The sequence below is a fragment of the Lolium perenne genome, chromosome 7 (genome assembly GCF_019359855.2).
Source record: "Lolium perenne isolate Kyuss_39 chromosome 7, Kyuss_2.0, whole genome shotgun sequence".
Taxonomy (NCBI): Eukaryota; Viridiplantae; Streptophyta; class Magnoliopsida; order Poales; family Poaceae; genus Lolium; species Lolium perenne.
In genome coordinates this window covers 213720782-213735387 of record NC_067250.2, presented here as the reverse complement: position 1 = coordinate 213735387, position 14606 = coordinate 213720782, and the positions used below count along the sequence as shown (strand labels likewise).

The 14606-nt window shown below is 43.3% G+C and overlaps 2 protein-coding genes and 1 long non-coding RNA gene across 6 annotated transcripts; 1 reads left to right on the top strand and 2 right to left on the bottom strand.

Moving 5' to 3' along the window:
• Positions 1-1032: 1032 nt before the first annotated feature.
• LOC139833839 (uncharacterized) lies at positions 1033-1677 on the bottom strand. Its single transcript, XM_071824194.1, has one exon. The coding sequence runs from the start codon at positions 1675-1677 to the stop codon at positions 1033-1035; it is 645 nt and encodes a 214-aa protein (XP_071680295.1).
• A 3154-nt stretch (positions 1678-4831) lies between these two features.
• On the top strand, positions 4832-7358 carry LOC127314262 (fructokinase-2). The gene is made up of 3 exons (XM_051344710.2): positions 4832-5116; positions 6184-6846; positions 6934-7358. Exons 1-3 carry the CDS (start codon positions 4904-4906, stop codon positions 7066-7068), a joined length of 1011 nt encoding a protein of 336 aa, XP_051200670.1. The 5' UTR covers positions 4832-4903; the 3' UTR covers positions 7069-7358.
• A 2069-nt stretch (positions 7359-9427) lies between these two features.
• Positions 9428-12906, bottom strand: LOC127314263 (uncharacterized). 4 transcript variants are annotated; one of them, XR_007859540.2, is made up of 5 exons: positions 12402-12906; positions 12035-12074; positions 11800-11872; positions 11566-11623; positions 9428-11357 (listed from the first exon to the last, which is right to left on the bottom strand). It is a non-coding gene; the product is annotated as an uncharacterized lncRNA (long non-coding RNA). The 4 variants fall into 4 exon arrangements; XR_007859541.2 differs by having other exon boundaries at positions 9428-11350; XR_007859538.1 differs by having other exon boundaries at positions 9428-9927; positions 11171-11623; positions 12402-12902.
• Between the last annotated feature and the right edge of the window lie 1700 nt (positions 12907-14606).

Genomic DNA, 14606 nt, shown 5'->3' with positions numbered 1-14606 from the left:
GCCTCTTTTTTCTGTTTTCTGTTTCTTTTTTTCTTTTTTTTCTTTTCTTTCTAATTTTCTGTTTCTTTTTCTTTTTTTTGTTTTGTTTCTTTTTTGTTTATTTTTATTTTTGTTTAAATTTGAAAATAGTTTAAATTCAGAAAAATTTCAAATTTGAAAATAGTTCAAAATTTAAAAAATGTTCAAATTTTAGAAACGTTCAAATTTGAAAACCGTTCAAATACAAAATATGTTCAAATTATAAAAGCGTTCACATTTTAAATCCGTTCAAATTTGAAAAATATTCAAATACAAAAAATGTTCAAATTATAAAAGCGTTCAAATTTGAAATCCGTTCAAATATATAAAGCGTTCAAATTTGAAAAAATATTCAAATTCGAACAAATTTCATAACTAAGAATGTTAATTTTTGGAAAAATAAATTTTTCAAATTTTAAAATATGTTCAAATTTAAATTATATCCATATCCAAAAATGTTCAAATTTCGAAATAAAGTAAATCAAAATCTGAATATTTTTAAATTTTTGAAAATTTTGAATCTGGACAGATTTTGAAATTTTGTTCTCCGAATTTTTTTTTTTAAAGTTAGATATTAAAAAAGAAAATTATTAACAGAAAAGAAACAGCAAAAAAAAACTTACTTACTCTTAATGGTCCGCGGCCCAACCAACCGACCTGGTCGGTGGGGTGTGCGGTGCCCTGTACACGCCGACCAGGTCGGTGTACAGCATCCCCCCCTGATCTCTCGTCGCCGATCGGACCTCCTCTTCGCCACGCGCCGACACCGTCGGGAACTCTTTTTCCACCGAAAACGGCGCCCCGGCCACCAGGCGCTGCGTTGCTATTCTGCTCGAGAACTGCTGCTGCCTACTGTAGAGTACAGAGCGGCGGCCAACGCTCAGGCCAAGCCGGCATCCGGACTTCCGTTCCGGAGTACCATTGACTATGCTTAACATCATATTAAATATTATTGTGTCAAGACCATTTTATTTTTTTGCGTCAACTTTTTTATGTTATAAAGTTCGCCCGACCTCAATTTTTTTTCGTCCTTCGCCACTTCTTCTGAGCAATTTGTCCAGGATCCTGTATCCGTTGTATTTCCCTTGCGTCATTCCATGCCAGCCAGAGATTATATATCAGATTGAGCGCCCATGCCATCTGATCATTAGTTACTTTTCCAATCCAATTCAGGATCCAACCCTTCAGGTCAGCATGGCAGACCAAGGTTTTTGGTGGAGGCTCAAAACGATGACCCACGTGTTCAGCCATCAACGCCCACGTGTGCGCCGAGTGAGGGCAGGTCCAGAACCGGTGGATCAAGCTTTCAGTTCTGCCGCATACTAGACATACCACGCCGTCTTTTATCTTCATATGACTAAACTCGGTTCCCACCGCTAGACCATTCTCAATCAGCCGCCACATGTGCACCTTTATTTTCCCTGGAACTTGCGCCGCCCACAAGGCAAGCCAGCCCTTGTGCACCTCCACCGATCTTGAGGATTCAGCTGCTCCACTGCGGTCTCTTTTCCTCTGAACAGCCAGGTGATATGCAGATTTCACGGAGAAGATACCATTCTTCGTATGATTCCATGCCACAAAGTCCTGTGAACCCAGTTTACCAACAGGGGTGCGGAGAATATCTGCAGCATCCAAGTCAAAGAAGTGCTGCTGGACCATTTCTTCATTCCACTTGCCCCCTTCCTAATAAAATCGCTCAGCCTGTCCGGGCAACTCTCCTCCCGCCGTCCCAGTGGACGTTGCGCCCCCTAAATGTCACTTCGCGAGACGTGTTCCACGCCATGAACATAGTCCTGTTCAAAGACTCTTCACTAAAACCCTTCACCGTCAGCAAATTCGCAATGACCAACCATTTCACATGCGGTAGGGAGCCCCTTTCCTCCTTCAGCGGGAAGTCGGGAACACTCCTTCCCGTTTTCCACATCACTTAAATCAGTTTTTGCAGCAGTTCTTCCACATCACCCCCTCCTCTCTTCTTGGAGGATTTCGCCGCCATCGCATTCTCTCGAACCTAGACCAATCTGACCCCAACACCCCACTCTCCGCGAGTGCCAAGTCCGGGTAGTTGTACTAGACAACCCCTCGATCAGCCCAAACGGAGGGGGGGGGGGGTGACCAGAAGAGAAAACAGGACAGAAAACCCTCGCCGGAGAGGGATCGCATGCGAGGTGGTTAAACCATAGATTAAAATATGTCTACATGCCTCACTGCATATGTGCATCCTCTTTGCTCTTATATTCCTATCCGATTGGGTATTCCCTCACGACCGTAGGTGTTGGCCCAAATGGGAGTAGGTCCTAAAAAAGGATGCACAACGACAATAAGAAGAACACAATTTCCCTTGCAAAATAAAAAAAATCAACACATAACCTTTTTATGCAAGTATTCTAAGATAATGGAGGATGACATGCCATGTACTGAAACCTATATAAGCAACATAACCATCATTCAGATTTCTATTTCTTTTTCTTTTCCGAGAATGTGACTATCCAAAGTCCACCACACCACATTTGTGGATGATAGTCGATCCTCCCATCAGGCGCACACTATTGCTCGATGAAAAGGACCTGAACCCATTTCCCTAATTCCCTACACCCACTTTGCATCCATCCGTGATGGATTAGAGAACCTAATTCCAGAATCCCAATTTTTACTGTTTTGGTGGAAATTCCCCGCCAAAGAGAAGGCAGAAATTCGTTCCCTACATTAAAAAAAGGTAAAATCGATCATATTCATCGCTTGATTAGATAGAAAAGTGAGCCAGTTTATAAAGGAAACCAGGTTCAAAAACCATACAAACTATACATTACTTGATCTATAAGAAAATTTTGGATGAAAAACCACATGGCTGGATCAATTCGTTCCTGAGATAATTAAAAAAATTGAATCCATTATGGACCCAGTTTTTTTCTTGTATCCCACATTTGATAAACCGTCGATTCATAATTCATGGCTAATTTGATAAACCTCACATTTGATATACTTATCCTAAGTTAGTTAGCCAGGCTCATCAGGCGAGATCATTTTTAAAGACAATTATCGATCCTTTAAGATCTGATTTCAGATTAATAATTGTGCCCCACAAGCAGGTCGAGATTATAGCGATCGTTTGGTCCTAACTACCGGGCTAACTTAAAACTTACTACACCACCAAATTAAAGAGTCACTTTGCTAGCTGCAAAAATCAAATAGAAACGCATCCATCACAGATCTCGACGCACATGCACATCAGAAGAGGACAGCATTTTGTTTTCTGTCGCACCCTCCTCGTGGAGCAAGGGCTGTTTTCATTAGGAACGTGTGCACCATGATGATGGTATTAAATCAACGTGCGCCGTCGGTTTTGCATCTTAATTCCGTCTTGGATCGAGCTCGTGGTTTAACTGAGACTTGGAAGCTGCCAAGCAAGTTGGTTCAAACCTTGATGCAGCTGGAGTACACTGTACACATGCATGGACGGTGTACCAGTTCACCACCCTCCGTCATCGCAAACTGCATGAAGCCGTGTGCATGTTCCTCTTAGAATTTCAGCCGCCCGTCTAGCTCATCGGTGTCCTCTTCTGTTTTTTACTTAGCTGGATCCAAGTGAGAAGCAACCTTTGGTTGGATGGTTAGAAGGGCAGTGACACCCTCAGTCCACCAGAGTTCAAATCCTAGATTTGATACTTTGGTGTCTCATAAAGGCGGAATATTCTTCAGTGGGAGACGACATTTCCGTCGACAGCGAGGCGCATGTGGTGACTTCGTCAATCTCAAGACCCGCCGGATCAGTTCTTCGACGCAGTTTCTTGGAGGTGCTCATAGGGGTATGATGTGCGTGTGTGCGCGTATGTGTGAGCGTCTTTGATTGTACTGTGTTCCGCAAAAAAAAAAGTTCTACACTCGTGGACGCTTGAGATCGATTCGAGATCGGCTTAAAAAGATAAGCTGAGTATGAGTGTCTTCTATAACTAGATTATAAAATGTGTCGATCTTAAGCCAACATTAGCTCCCTCAATTAATGTCGATGGCCCAAAGAAATATAATTATGTGCAACCTTTAGGCTATATATTAAAAGGAAATATGATAACATATTACCTTATGTGACATGGGTGGGATTTATTCCTTCGATTTTAGATGAAAATTAATTAAGCAAATATGAAAGTTTACCTTGAATGATAAATTTCTTCCTTCCATATTCATGAAATTCCTTCCATTGGTGTCACTCTTCGGCTAGTTTGATATTTTTCCCCTAGCTGAACAGCTGGAGACCAACTTGAAATCGGTACAAGCTAAGTATGAATTGAATATTTGAACTCAACCTTTAACTCGATATAGTTCGAGCTCGCTCGAATTTTGGTACGAGCTGAGCTGAGTATATATATTCTAACTCGCTCTAATTCAACTCGTTTGCGGTCCACCAATACCAGAGGAGAAATGGAGAATCAGTGGGGTCAAAACAAATTTGGATTAACACTGTAATTTCGGAGAGAGACAAGATACTCCAACAATCACGGTAGTGGATATACCTTTTCTGTTGAGAAGTACAGTAGTGGATAATTACCGCTAGATAGATCATGCACGAGCCTGATTACCCGACCCGTACCTTCGAAAGATCGGTCCAGCCGGTTCCTGGACCCACAAGTCAGCCAGTCAAATCATCCACTATCGGAGCCCCGCGCAGCTATGTTTATCCAAACCAAAACCCGAACATAATCTAGCGCGCATTTTACGGAGGGTAATCTGACTAGGATGATAAGCCCAATTACCCCCTCCGTCAAGCCATGGCCACGGCAGCCTTTATAAGCCGACCCTCTCCCCCTCGCTTCTCCTCAACGATCCGCCATCATTCGCAGCATTCCTTCCCAGCTCCCGTGCTCGACTCCCTTGATCCACTCTCTGCTCGATGGCGCCCCTCGGTGACGGAGTCGCTTCCGCGGCGGCGGCCGCCCCAGGCCTGGTGGTCTCCTTCGGCGAGATGCTCATCGACTTCGTGCCCGACGTGGCCGGCGTCTCGCTCGCCGAGTCCGGCGGCTTCGTCAAGGCCCCCGGCGGCGCGCCCGCCAACGTCGCTTGCGCCGTCTCCAAGCTCGGCGGCTCCTCCGCCTTCGTCGGCAAGGTACGTATATTTGCTCTCATCGATCGCCGTCCCTCTCTGCTATGGTTCTCCGTCTGCGTTGGTAGATCCGTTTGCGTTTGACTAGTTGATGGTAGTATGCTCGGATCTGACGTGCTCTGCTTCGGATCTGATCATGGGGGTGGCTGGTGGCGCGATGGTTCGGGCGTCCGCGTCCGTCAGATCGTCGGCGGACGGTGGAGATCGGGCGTTGACCTTTGCATGGTTGGTGATCGTATGGTTTAGTAGGAGATCACTGATCGATTTCGTCACTCGATTATTTTTAGAACTGCAGCTTATCCGAACACCAAAATAGGACCACTGACACGATAGATCCTCTCGTGTACATACGTCCCCACATGTCAGTATGGAGTACACCTACCAAAATCTCCACTTTATTTTCGTCTTGGATATGATCGACTCCATTTCTAGGTAGGACATCTCGTGGTTGTATAGCAGGCTCATATGACCATACGCAAAAGTGGTAGGAGTGCTTCGTCGTCATGTGACCTCACGTCGCCTTTTTCTTTCTCTTTATACAAATCTTATCTCATTTGCATCGTCAGTTTTGTTCTCGCCATTAATATTTCTTATTCTTACGAATAATTTTAGTATCGAAGCGATCATGATCTTAGCTAGTCTCAGTAGTTTATGCATTTTAATTTTGAGTGGAATAAAAATTGATGCTTTGGCTCCGTCGGTGTCATGTAGCCGCTCGATGCCGCTACCTTTGGCCTTTCCGCTCACGTGTAAAATACTCTACTGCAACTCGCACTCTCCCACAATTTCATGGGTCCCATCTGGCCAAGCTGACTCGGATCTGACGGCTTTTTTTACCTGCACCTGCGGTCATCCCAAATCTAACACTAATCTATCTGACAGCCTTTGTACTTACTCCATGAGTACATACATACTGTATGCAACTTACTGTATTTTTTTCCTTTTCAGTAAATAAAATCTATAATTGTATTTGTATCCATCATTCTCCTTTGGTAACTGTGCAATGTCGTGGCATCGATCGAGATTGTTTGTCTGACATTCTCACTGATCAATGATGGTTCTTTCTGCAGTTTGGCGACGACGAGTTCGGCCACATGCTGGTGGACATCCTGAAGCAGAACGGGGTGAACGCGGAGGGCTGCCTGTTCGACCAGCACGCGCGCACCGCGCTGGCCTTCGTCACCCTCAAGTCCAACGGCGAGCGGGAGTTCATGTTCTACCGCAACCCGTCGGCGGACATGCTCCTCACCGAGGCGGAGCTGAACCTCGACCTGATCCGCCGCGCCCGCATCTTCCACTACGGCTCCATCTCGCTCATCACCGAGCCCTGCCGCTCGGCGCACGTGGCCGCCATGCGCGCCGCCAAGGCCGGCGGCATCCTCTGCTCCTACGACCCGAACGTGCGCCTGCCGCTCTGGCCCTCGGAGCAGGCTGCCCGTGACGGGATCTTGAGCATCTGGAAGGAGGCTGACTTCATCAAGGTCAGCGATGACGAGGTGGCCTTCCTGACACAGGGTGACGCGAACGACGAGAAGAACGTCCTCTCGCTTTGGTTCGAGGGACTCAAGCTCCTCATTGTCACCGATGGTGAGAAGGGGTGTAGGTACTTCACTAAGGACTTCAAGGGGTCCGTGCCAGGGTACTCCGTCCAGACCGTCGACACAACCGGCGCCGGTGACGCCTTCGTCGGCTCTCTCCTCCTCAACGTCGCCAAGGACGACTCCATCTTCCACGTGAGCATTCCGTTACCAATGTCGATTACCAGCTGATTTAATTTCATTAAATGAATGTTACTAATCGATGCATTGTTTTGATTTCAGAATGAGGAGAAGCTGAGGGAGGCGCTGCAGTTCTCCAACGCGTGCGGAGCCATCTGCACCACCAAGAAGGGAGCCATCCCGGCACTACCAACAACCGCCACCGCCCTGGAGCTCATCAGCAAGGGCAGCAACTAAGCGAGCTGGTCGTCGTCGTTGTGTTGCGCCTTCGGGGTTTCAGTTTAGGTGAATGTAGCTGCGTTTTAGAGAGTTCTCTCATGACTCTGTGCGTGCTTCGAGTTGAGTTTAGTGTGTGTTGAGACCTCGTGGGCGCTTAATAAAAAGCAAGCATGCGTGGTGGTTGTAAGTGCTTCCGTTTGGCGGCTATCTTGTCTATGGAGGCTACTGGTATTGTAGCCTTCACCTCGAATTTATCAATGTGTATTGCAATGGATGGACTTGTGATCGGAAAGAAAATTTTCATTGTATCACCTTGAGTTTGGATGCGCTTTTATATTCTGACTAGTAATTTGCCCGTGCGTTGCTACGGGAAAACAAAAATATATTATTGCTTGTATCTGAAAATAAAAAGGATCCAATTCATCAGGAGGCTGCGACCCTCGCAAACTCTGGGAACAGCGTTGTCGGATGACGCCTAATCATGTGGACGTTGCACCTTCCCTTCCCTACGCCACATCACTCTATCGCTGTGACAAAAAAGAAAGGAACATAGGGGGAGGGCAGGTCCTTCGACACGAGCCACGCACTGCCACGGGGACGTCATGCACCGCCACTACAGTCGACCGTCTGCCCGTTCATGCTCTACCATGCTCCACCTCTGCTGGAGCCATCCATTCTATCGGGGGTGGACAAGATGCAATTCGAGCAGGTGCTTGGAGCTACATACTTTGGGTTGCGGTGCTACGAGTCATTAGCAGCGAAGCTGCGAAGGGAGGATGGCGGTGATACGTTGGTCTTCTCCCTCATCTACCTAACAACCAACACATGCCCAATTGTTATCTTTATAATTTATATTTACACCATAGACTAATTATATTTTATTAATAATTATGTATTGCACTCTTTTCAAAAAGTGCAGTTGAGTCCAAAAACATATTGCCACCAAACACTGAAATAGCAAGTCATTTGATCAGTAGATAGATTTAAGAGCAAAAGCTGCAAACTCATGTTAGAAGGAATGGATTTATCATCATATGGGATGATACAAATGGTCATTGCTAAAGACTTGCACTTTCAAACACACCGTTTCAGTTAAAGGATCTCACATTGTTTACGCCCATGCCAAACACTGAAATAGCAAGTCATTTAATTAACAGATAGATTTAGAAGCAAAAGCTACAAACTCCTGTTAGAAAGAATGGATTTAACATGATCCGGGACGATACAAATCTTAAACCAGCCGATGGCATGTGTTTGCCCTTGAGGCTGGAAGAGTATGATACTACTACAATCTTAACTATGTTTCGAAGAATTCTACTATTTTTACCTAGATGTTTCCCAAGATCTGCTTAAGCACCCCAACAGGACCACCAAGGTCTCTTTCAATTAATATGTTAGCTTGAAAGATGATAGTTTTAAGACAACACACATATATTAGGATTGAAAAAATAATGGACCAACAATACTTTTTGCAAGACAAGAATGATAAAATTTGGTCATCACATCTCCTTGATTTTTCTTTTCAAAAATAGGTGACCCTCCCCATTTAAGCAAAGGAAAAAAACTGTAAATGATATGACTTACATCAAAAAGAAGCTGAGCATGTTTCTTTCGTGAAACATACCATGTTGGTAAGGTCTCCTGAATGTCATGCAGTCCTATCACTTGATAAGGACATACATTTTCTGCATTGAGGTACTCAATAGAAGTGCATGTCCGACAACAACATAGAAAACGACAAAGCAAATTGGACACCGACCTGGTATCTTCTTTCTCAAGTTCAAAAGGTCAGCGCATTGTCCAGACTGTCACCACTAAAGAATTTGTCTGTTTTTCATAATTACCAATCCTCAAACAACAAAAAATAGTGGCAATGAGATAATGATCATTATGGAAATTTCAGATTCAGGTAAATAAACATGAAATCTCAGTCAGGAATGCTTATGTACCCATTGCAAAGAATTATTCACACAAAATTATTGTGTTTCAACGAGTGAAGATATTTCTTGAACATATGCTTTAATTATTCAAAGTTCCCGCAAAATTAAAACTTGCACACTCTTTAATTACATTCTTTCCATTGAACCATTGCACTGTGATCCCATCAAAATTATTAGACGCATCAGACCAAACTAACTTTTAGTTCCAGTGATATGGATAGATTAGCTTCCTGCTAAGCTGGAAGTGTCCTAGTCCATCTGCTTCTACTTACCTCCAGGAATTCCTTGTTCACTTTCCTTAGCAGAGGGATACGGCTGGCCCAATCATGTCACCACTGGAATAACAACATTTGATCAACAAAACAAGCAATCTTGAGGTGACCTCCTTGCAATAATAAAATGTGCGATTGCCGTTAAAGGAGTTTGCGTTGCTACGGTTCATCAAGTTTATTTCTTCCAATAAATATAATATCCATGGGAAATCCATGTTCACAGCAAGTTATACAGATAGCCACATGAACATAAAAGAAATCTATTTCGAAATTAGTACATTCATCATTGGTCTGCATATTTCGAACTTCTGCCTCTAGTTCTAAAGCCAGCCTAGGGCTCTGCTACCGCGGCAGCTGCATTATGATTCCCTTCTTTGCGCCGACGACTCACCACACCATGGGACGGCGTCTCCCTGCAGCGCCCCGTCGCTGCCCTTTACTTCTCTGTTGCTCCTGCGCTGCGTCCCTGTTGCCATCGTTGTGGACTCATCGCGGCAGCGCGTCCGCACGGCCACGTCCTGGCACGACGGTGTCTTCCACCCGCTGTCATCCATTTCCCACTTCAATTAGCCACTGCCGCCGCTGGGTAGAAACAGCCAGGTACTTGGGTTGTTCCCAAATCTCAATCGACATTCTCTTTAGGTGCATGGTCACTAAATCAAAATCTATGCAACATGAGCATATTCAGTTCTAGTGTGATAAGCATTAGTAAGGGAACAAATAGGCTCTGATTAAAGAACGCACTAAATAATGTATATTGGCCAAGTAACAGTTTCCTTCTCTAGGATTTTTTTAATTTAGTTAGCTAGAAGAATCATGCAAAAAAGAGTGCCCCCCTATTCATTAGGTTCAGCTTCTCCATGTCAAAAAAAAAATCAGTGTGCACAATTTCAAATATCACTTGGAGCAAAAAAAGGACAAGTAATTAATATTCAGAAAGAAATAGTGGTTGTAAAATTTATGTTACCTATTCCCTCTTGTTAAAGACAAGTATTTAATTATACAGAAAGAAAATTATTGGACAATGACATCAATGTAAATCTAACTCTGTAGTCCTAGTATTTGGCACCGACATTGTTTCAAAAAAAAAGAGAGAATCATAATCATGCAACAACAACAAGACCTAATGAAAGAAACACTTGCTTAGCATCTTAAAATTGCGCAGCAATGCACAAATCTAAGACAAAAATATGAGAGAAGCAAGTGCAAAAAGAAGTACATTCTCCATCTGGTCCCAAATCCTATTACAGCAAGCAAGCATTCATCTTAGAAAGATGCAAATATGTATGAAAAGGCTACATTATTTTGTAATAATCCTTCCAACTGATGTGTCATAGGCAGTTGAACTAAGTAACCAGACAGAAATTAATTGGACAAATCAAATCACTGATCTCTTCCTTTTGTAATAATAACATTAATAATATAATCTATTGTTACGTTATTTATCCATCTTTCGTAGCACAGGTCCTACATAAACCAAATTGAGGTCAGTTAAAAGCGACCATAGGGAGATAGCTTAGATTCTCCATGGAACCACACATCCCTGTCCATGATCATGCTCTGCCAAATAACTTCCCAAAGCTGAACTGCAGTACTCCACACACACATATCTAAAACTTGGCACTCAACTGACCATCTGAGTTTGTTATCACAATTACATCAATTCCTTGCAGTTAAATTTTGATTTCACTGGTTCTGAAGCAAACATTCAACTTCAACTTAGAAGGATATCATCATGTCTTCTTGCAGCTCCCAACGGTTAACATGACGCCACAAGAATAATTTCAAATCCTAATTTACCCTATTCTTTCTGTTATTTGTCCATTTTTGCACAAGTACTTTAATTTGAAATTATATGAAAATAGTATCACACAGAGACTGGCAGAAAGAAAACTGGAAGATTCTCACCTTTTTTCTGCAAAACTCGAACATAGGACTGAAATACCGTGACACTACTTGAGCATTGCAAACATTGACTCCCCGATTGCCTTCCGCTTCTCCATATCATCCAGCTCATCCACTCGTTAAGAAGCCTCTCAAAGAAATTTTGAAGAGAAGTTCATATAAGGCGTCGTGCCCAGACATCTTCTGGAAACTACAAAAATATTTAAGAAAATATGTATAGTATATAAATTTAATAAAAATCACAATTGATCAATATAGCAGTTGCGAATATTTATTTGAAGTAGACACTTTGGCAATTATTATTATTCTTTACATTTCATGTCACAATGAGAAGAGAAGCTCCCTAAAAATAGAGAAAACAAAAATTGTCACATTAAATAATCTTGAGAGGCTATGACCTTCCAGTCTCGCCAAGATTTTAACTCTTTATAATTTGGGAGTCCTGTTTGTGCCACCCTAGAGAAACAGACACATTAGGCCTCATATAATTAAAACAACGGCAATATAAAAATGTACATTGTCACTTCACTTGAACAGAAACTTTTCAATCATAGTCTGAATGTGGAAATGATGAAATGTAAGAGCATACAAAGATAAAATCAATGTAAAAGGAATGTGTTCCAAAATTTTACCTCTGTTATATACATAACAACAGCCGCGTACTGGTTGTGTAGGACACCCTTTTAGTACCTTTTGTGCATTTATCTGTGTGGATGGTAAAAGAATGTGAGATTTACTGGTTATAGAATACAATGGTTTCAACGAATCAATCTCAATATGCACAACCAAGATATATAAGCTTCATTGAGAGGATCAAGTAAGCTGTAGGTTGAAATAAAATGCAGCAGTACATCAACAATTTTTTACCTTTTCAAGATGCAGATTGTTCCAATGCTCAAGAAAAATTCTGAAAAAGCAGAGCAAACATACTTCTATGAAATCAATTCCATCATGTCCTTGCAGTCACAGTAAGCAAGCATTCAACTTAAAACGACAATTAACCACCGCATGTAGTGCAGCATACAAAGTAGCAACACACGGGCAAGTTACAGCTGATAAGCATTCAAAGAAACTGATCTGTGCATCGTGATTCATACACTCACATATTCAAGCAAGTCTCGATCTAACAAGATAATTAACGGCAGCATGTAGTGCAGCATGGATCCACTAAATAAAATATTCACTCATGCCTCTAATTAATCTAATCAAACAAAAAAAGAAATTAGACACTTACGTGATGTTGGTCTTCTTCATAGCACGGATGGCAGGGGACCCAAGATCTGTAGGAGCAAGAACTCTGCTTGATGTAGTGGAGGCACGGAGTGGTGCGCGTCCATCCAGAACGCGCCTACGGATTAGGCCGCTCCCGAGATTCGGGAGGGCTACTGAGCCGCCGACGGCCTTGGCTCCGGCCAGGCTCCCTGGATGCTGGAGGTCGAAGACCACTCCCTCAGTGGCGTCTCCTCCAGCCTGGCTCCCTGGATGTTGAACGCCCCATTACCGAGCTCTCCGCGGCCTCTGCTCCGGCTTGTTGCAGCTGGTTGTCGAGGGCGACGGACTGCATCTCGCCGCGTGTCCTCGAGATGGGAAATAGACAACAACGGCGGCAGGTGGAGGCGGGAGGCGGGCACGCACGGGTGCAGGAGGACCAGATCGCGTGGGGGGAGGCAGATGCGGCTAGGGTTGGACATGATAGACTTGGGATGGGGGGTCGTGGGTAGAGAAGAGCGAACGGGGGGTGCGACCGCTGGAGGAAGGAGTAGGCTACGTGGGAGGTGGGCCTGGCCCATGTAGGCGGATGCGGTTGAGCGGGACGACGAAAAGGACGACCAAAGTAGGGGGAGAAGGGGGAACCCATTCATTCTTTTTAAGTAGTAGAGATAGAGATACATTTTTTCGTATCTGGTTGATAAGTTGTATCGTACGTTATTGTTTCATAACATTATCCTATTCTGGTTGGCAGTCATTATCAGGCCTTTTAAATTCATGATTGACTTGCTTATTTTGCTTAGAGTCGGCATCAGGCTTGAAACATGTGGCATTTATTCTACTTATGAATCAAAATTTAAAACAGTTGCAGTCTGAATGAATGGAAATGTATTCGTAAATAAAAAATTATGCTGCATTGATTTTGGATGATGTTTTCTCCTGTGTGATGCAATGTTACTTATCTCTGCATATAAGATTGCATCATAAGTAAGCATCTAAAAAAAAAGATTGCACCATAAGTACCTCTTGGTCATAAGATTGCAATTTCTTTTTCCAAGCGATCCACCTCTCAGGGGATCGATTTTCATTACCAAGAGATAACGAAAACAACATCTAAAGTAGTTTCAACACAGGAAGAGAGGGGGAGGGGGGGGAGCGCCGCCTAATGCTAGTGTTTTAAGAGTTTTAATTATGCCGCCTAATGCTAGCGTTTTAAGAGTTTTAATTACAAACCAGACGATGAAAACGACAGAAAGCTAGAGGACTATCTGATCAGGAACAAAAGGACCTCTCTCCAGAGGAGGCTTATCAAGATAAGATGCCAAGACTCGCCAAAAGCAATCTTCCAGTATCTTCCTCTTCAGGATAATATGCTAGCAGGATCTGACCGCATGCAAAAAACCAAAGTCAGTGTAGACGAGAATGCTGTCAATTTTCTGCATCATCCGCCTCCATATCTTCCTGTTCAGTCAGTGATTGTTAAGATTCTTCAGCTAGCCCTCCCACCAGCAGCTGAGGAAGTAGCAGTCGCAGCAGCCGCCAGTCGAAGCAAATTGTCAGCTCCAGCCTTAATATTTCCTTCATCGACAGCATTGTGGAGGCCTGCCCAATAATTCATAAAAACGACAGATAGACTGATTAGTTCACTAGGAGTTTTGATTAATTTCATTTCAAAACAAGCTCTATTGCGAAGCTTCCATATTGCCCAGCATATCGCAGCTAAACCATCAATCTGAACATTCCTGCTAGTAGGGACCAAACGAGGAAACCACCAGAAAAACTGTGTAAAGCTCCCAGGTATATCATTGGCTCCAACAGCCATAGCAACAGTACTCCATACATACTTTGCTGCAACACAATTAAAGAAGAGATGGGAAATACTTTCATCCTGGTGACAGAACTGGCAGGTGGCACTCCCATTCCAGTTTTCTTTTCAGCAAATTGTCTTTTGTTGCAATTGCATTGTGCCAGATTATCCACAACCAGATTTTTATTTTCAAAGGAATTTTACTTTTCCACAGGTGTTTGAATGATCTATCTGTCTCATTCCTGCCCAGGTGGTTGTACATAGACTTCACAAAAAAGTCCCATTTTTAGTCCATTTCCAAAAAGGTTTATCTTTGGTCTGAGATAGGGTAGTCTGCCTCACAATCCCCAACAGGCCATGAGTTTGAGCAGTTAAATCTGGAGACAAGTATCGTCTAAAAGAAAAATTACATCCATGGGCAGC

Excerpts from the sequence above, each read along its gene's own strand:
- LOC139833839 (XM_071824194.1), bottom strand. The coding sequence starts at position 1,677 with ATGGTCCAGCAGCACTTCTTTGACTTGGATGCTGCAGATATTCTCCGC.
- LOC127314262 (XM_051344710.2), top strand. The coding sequence starts at position 4,904 with ATGGCGCCCCTCGGTGACGGAGTCGCTTCCGCGGCGGCGGCCGCCCCA. Across the intron at positions 5,117-6,183 it reads CCTCCGCCTTCGTCGGCAAG|TTTGGCGACGACGAGTTCGG; the intron begins GTACGTATATTT and ends TTCTTTCTGCAG. Across the intron at positions 6,847-6,933 it reads AGGACGACTCCATCTTCCAC|AATGAGGAGAAGCTGAGGGA; the intron begins GTGAGCATTCCG and ends TTTTGATTTCAG.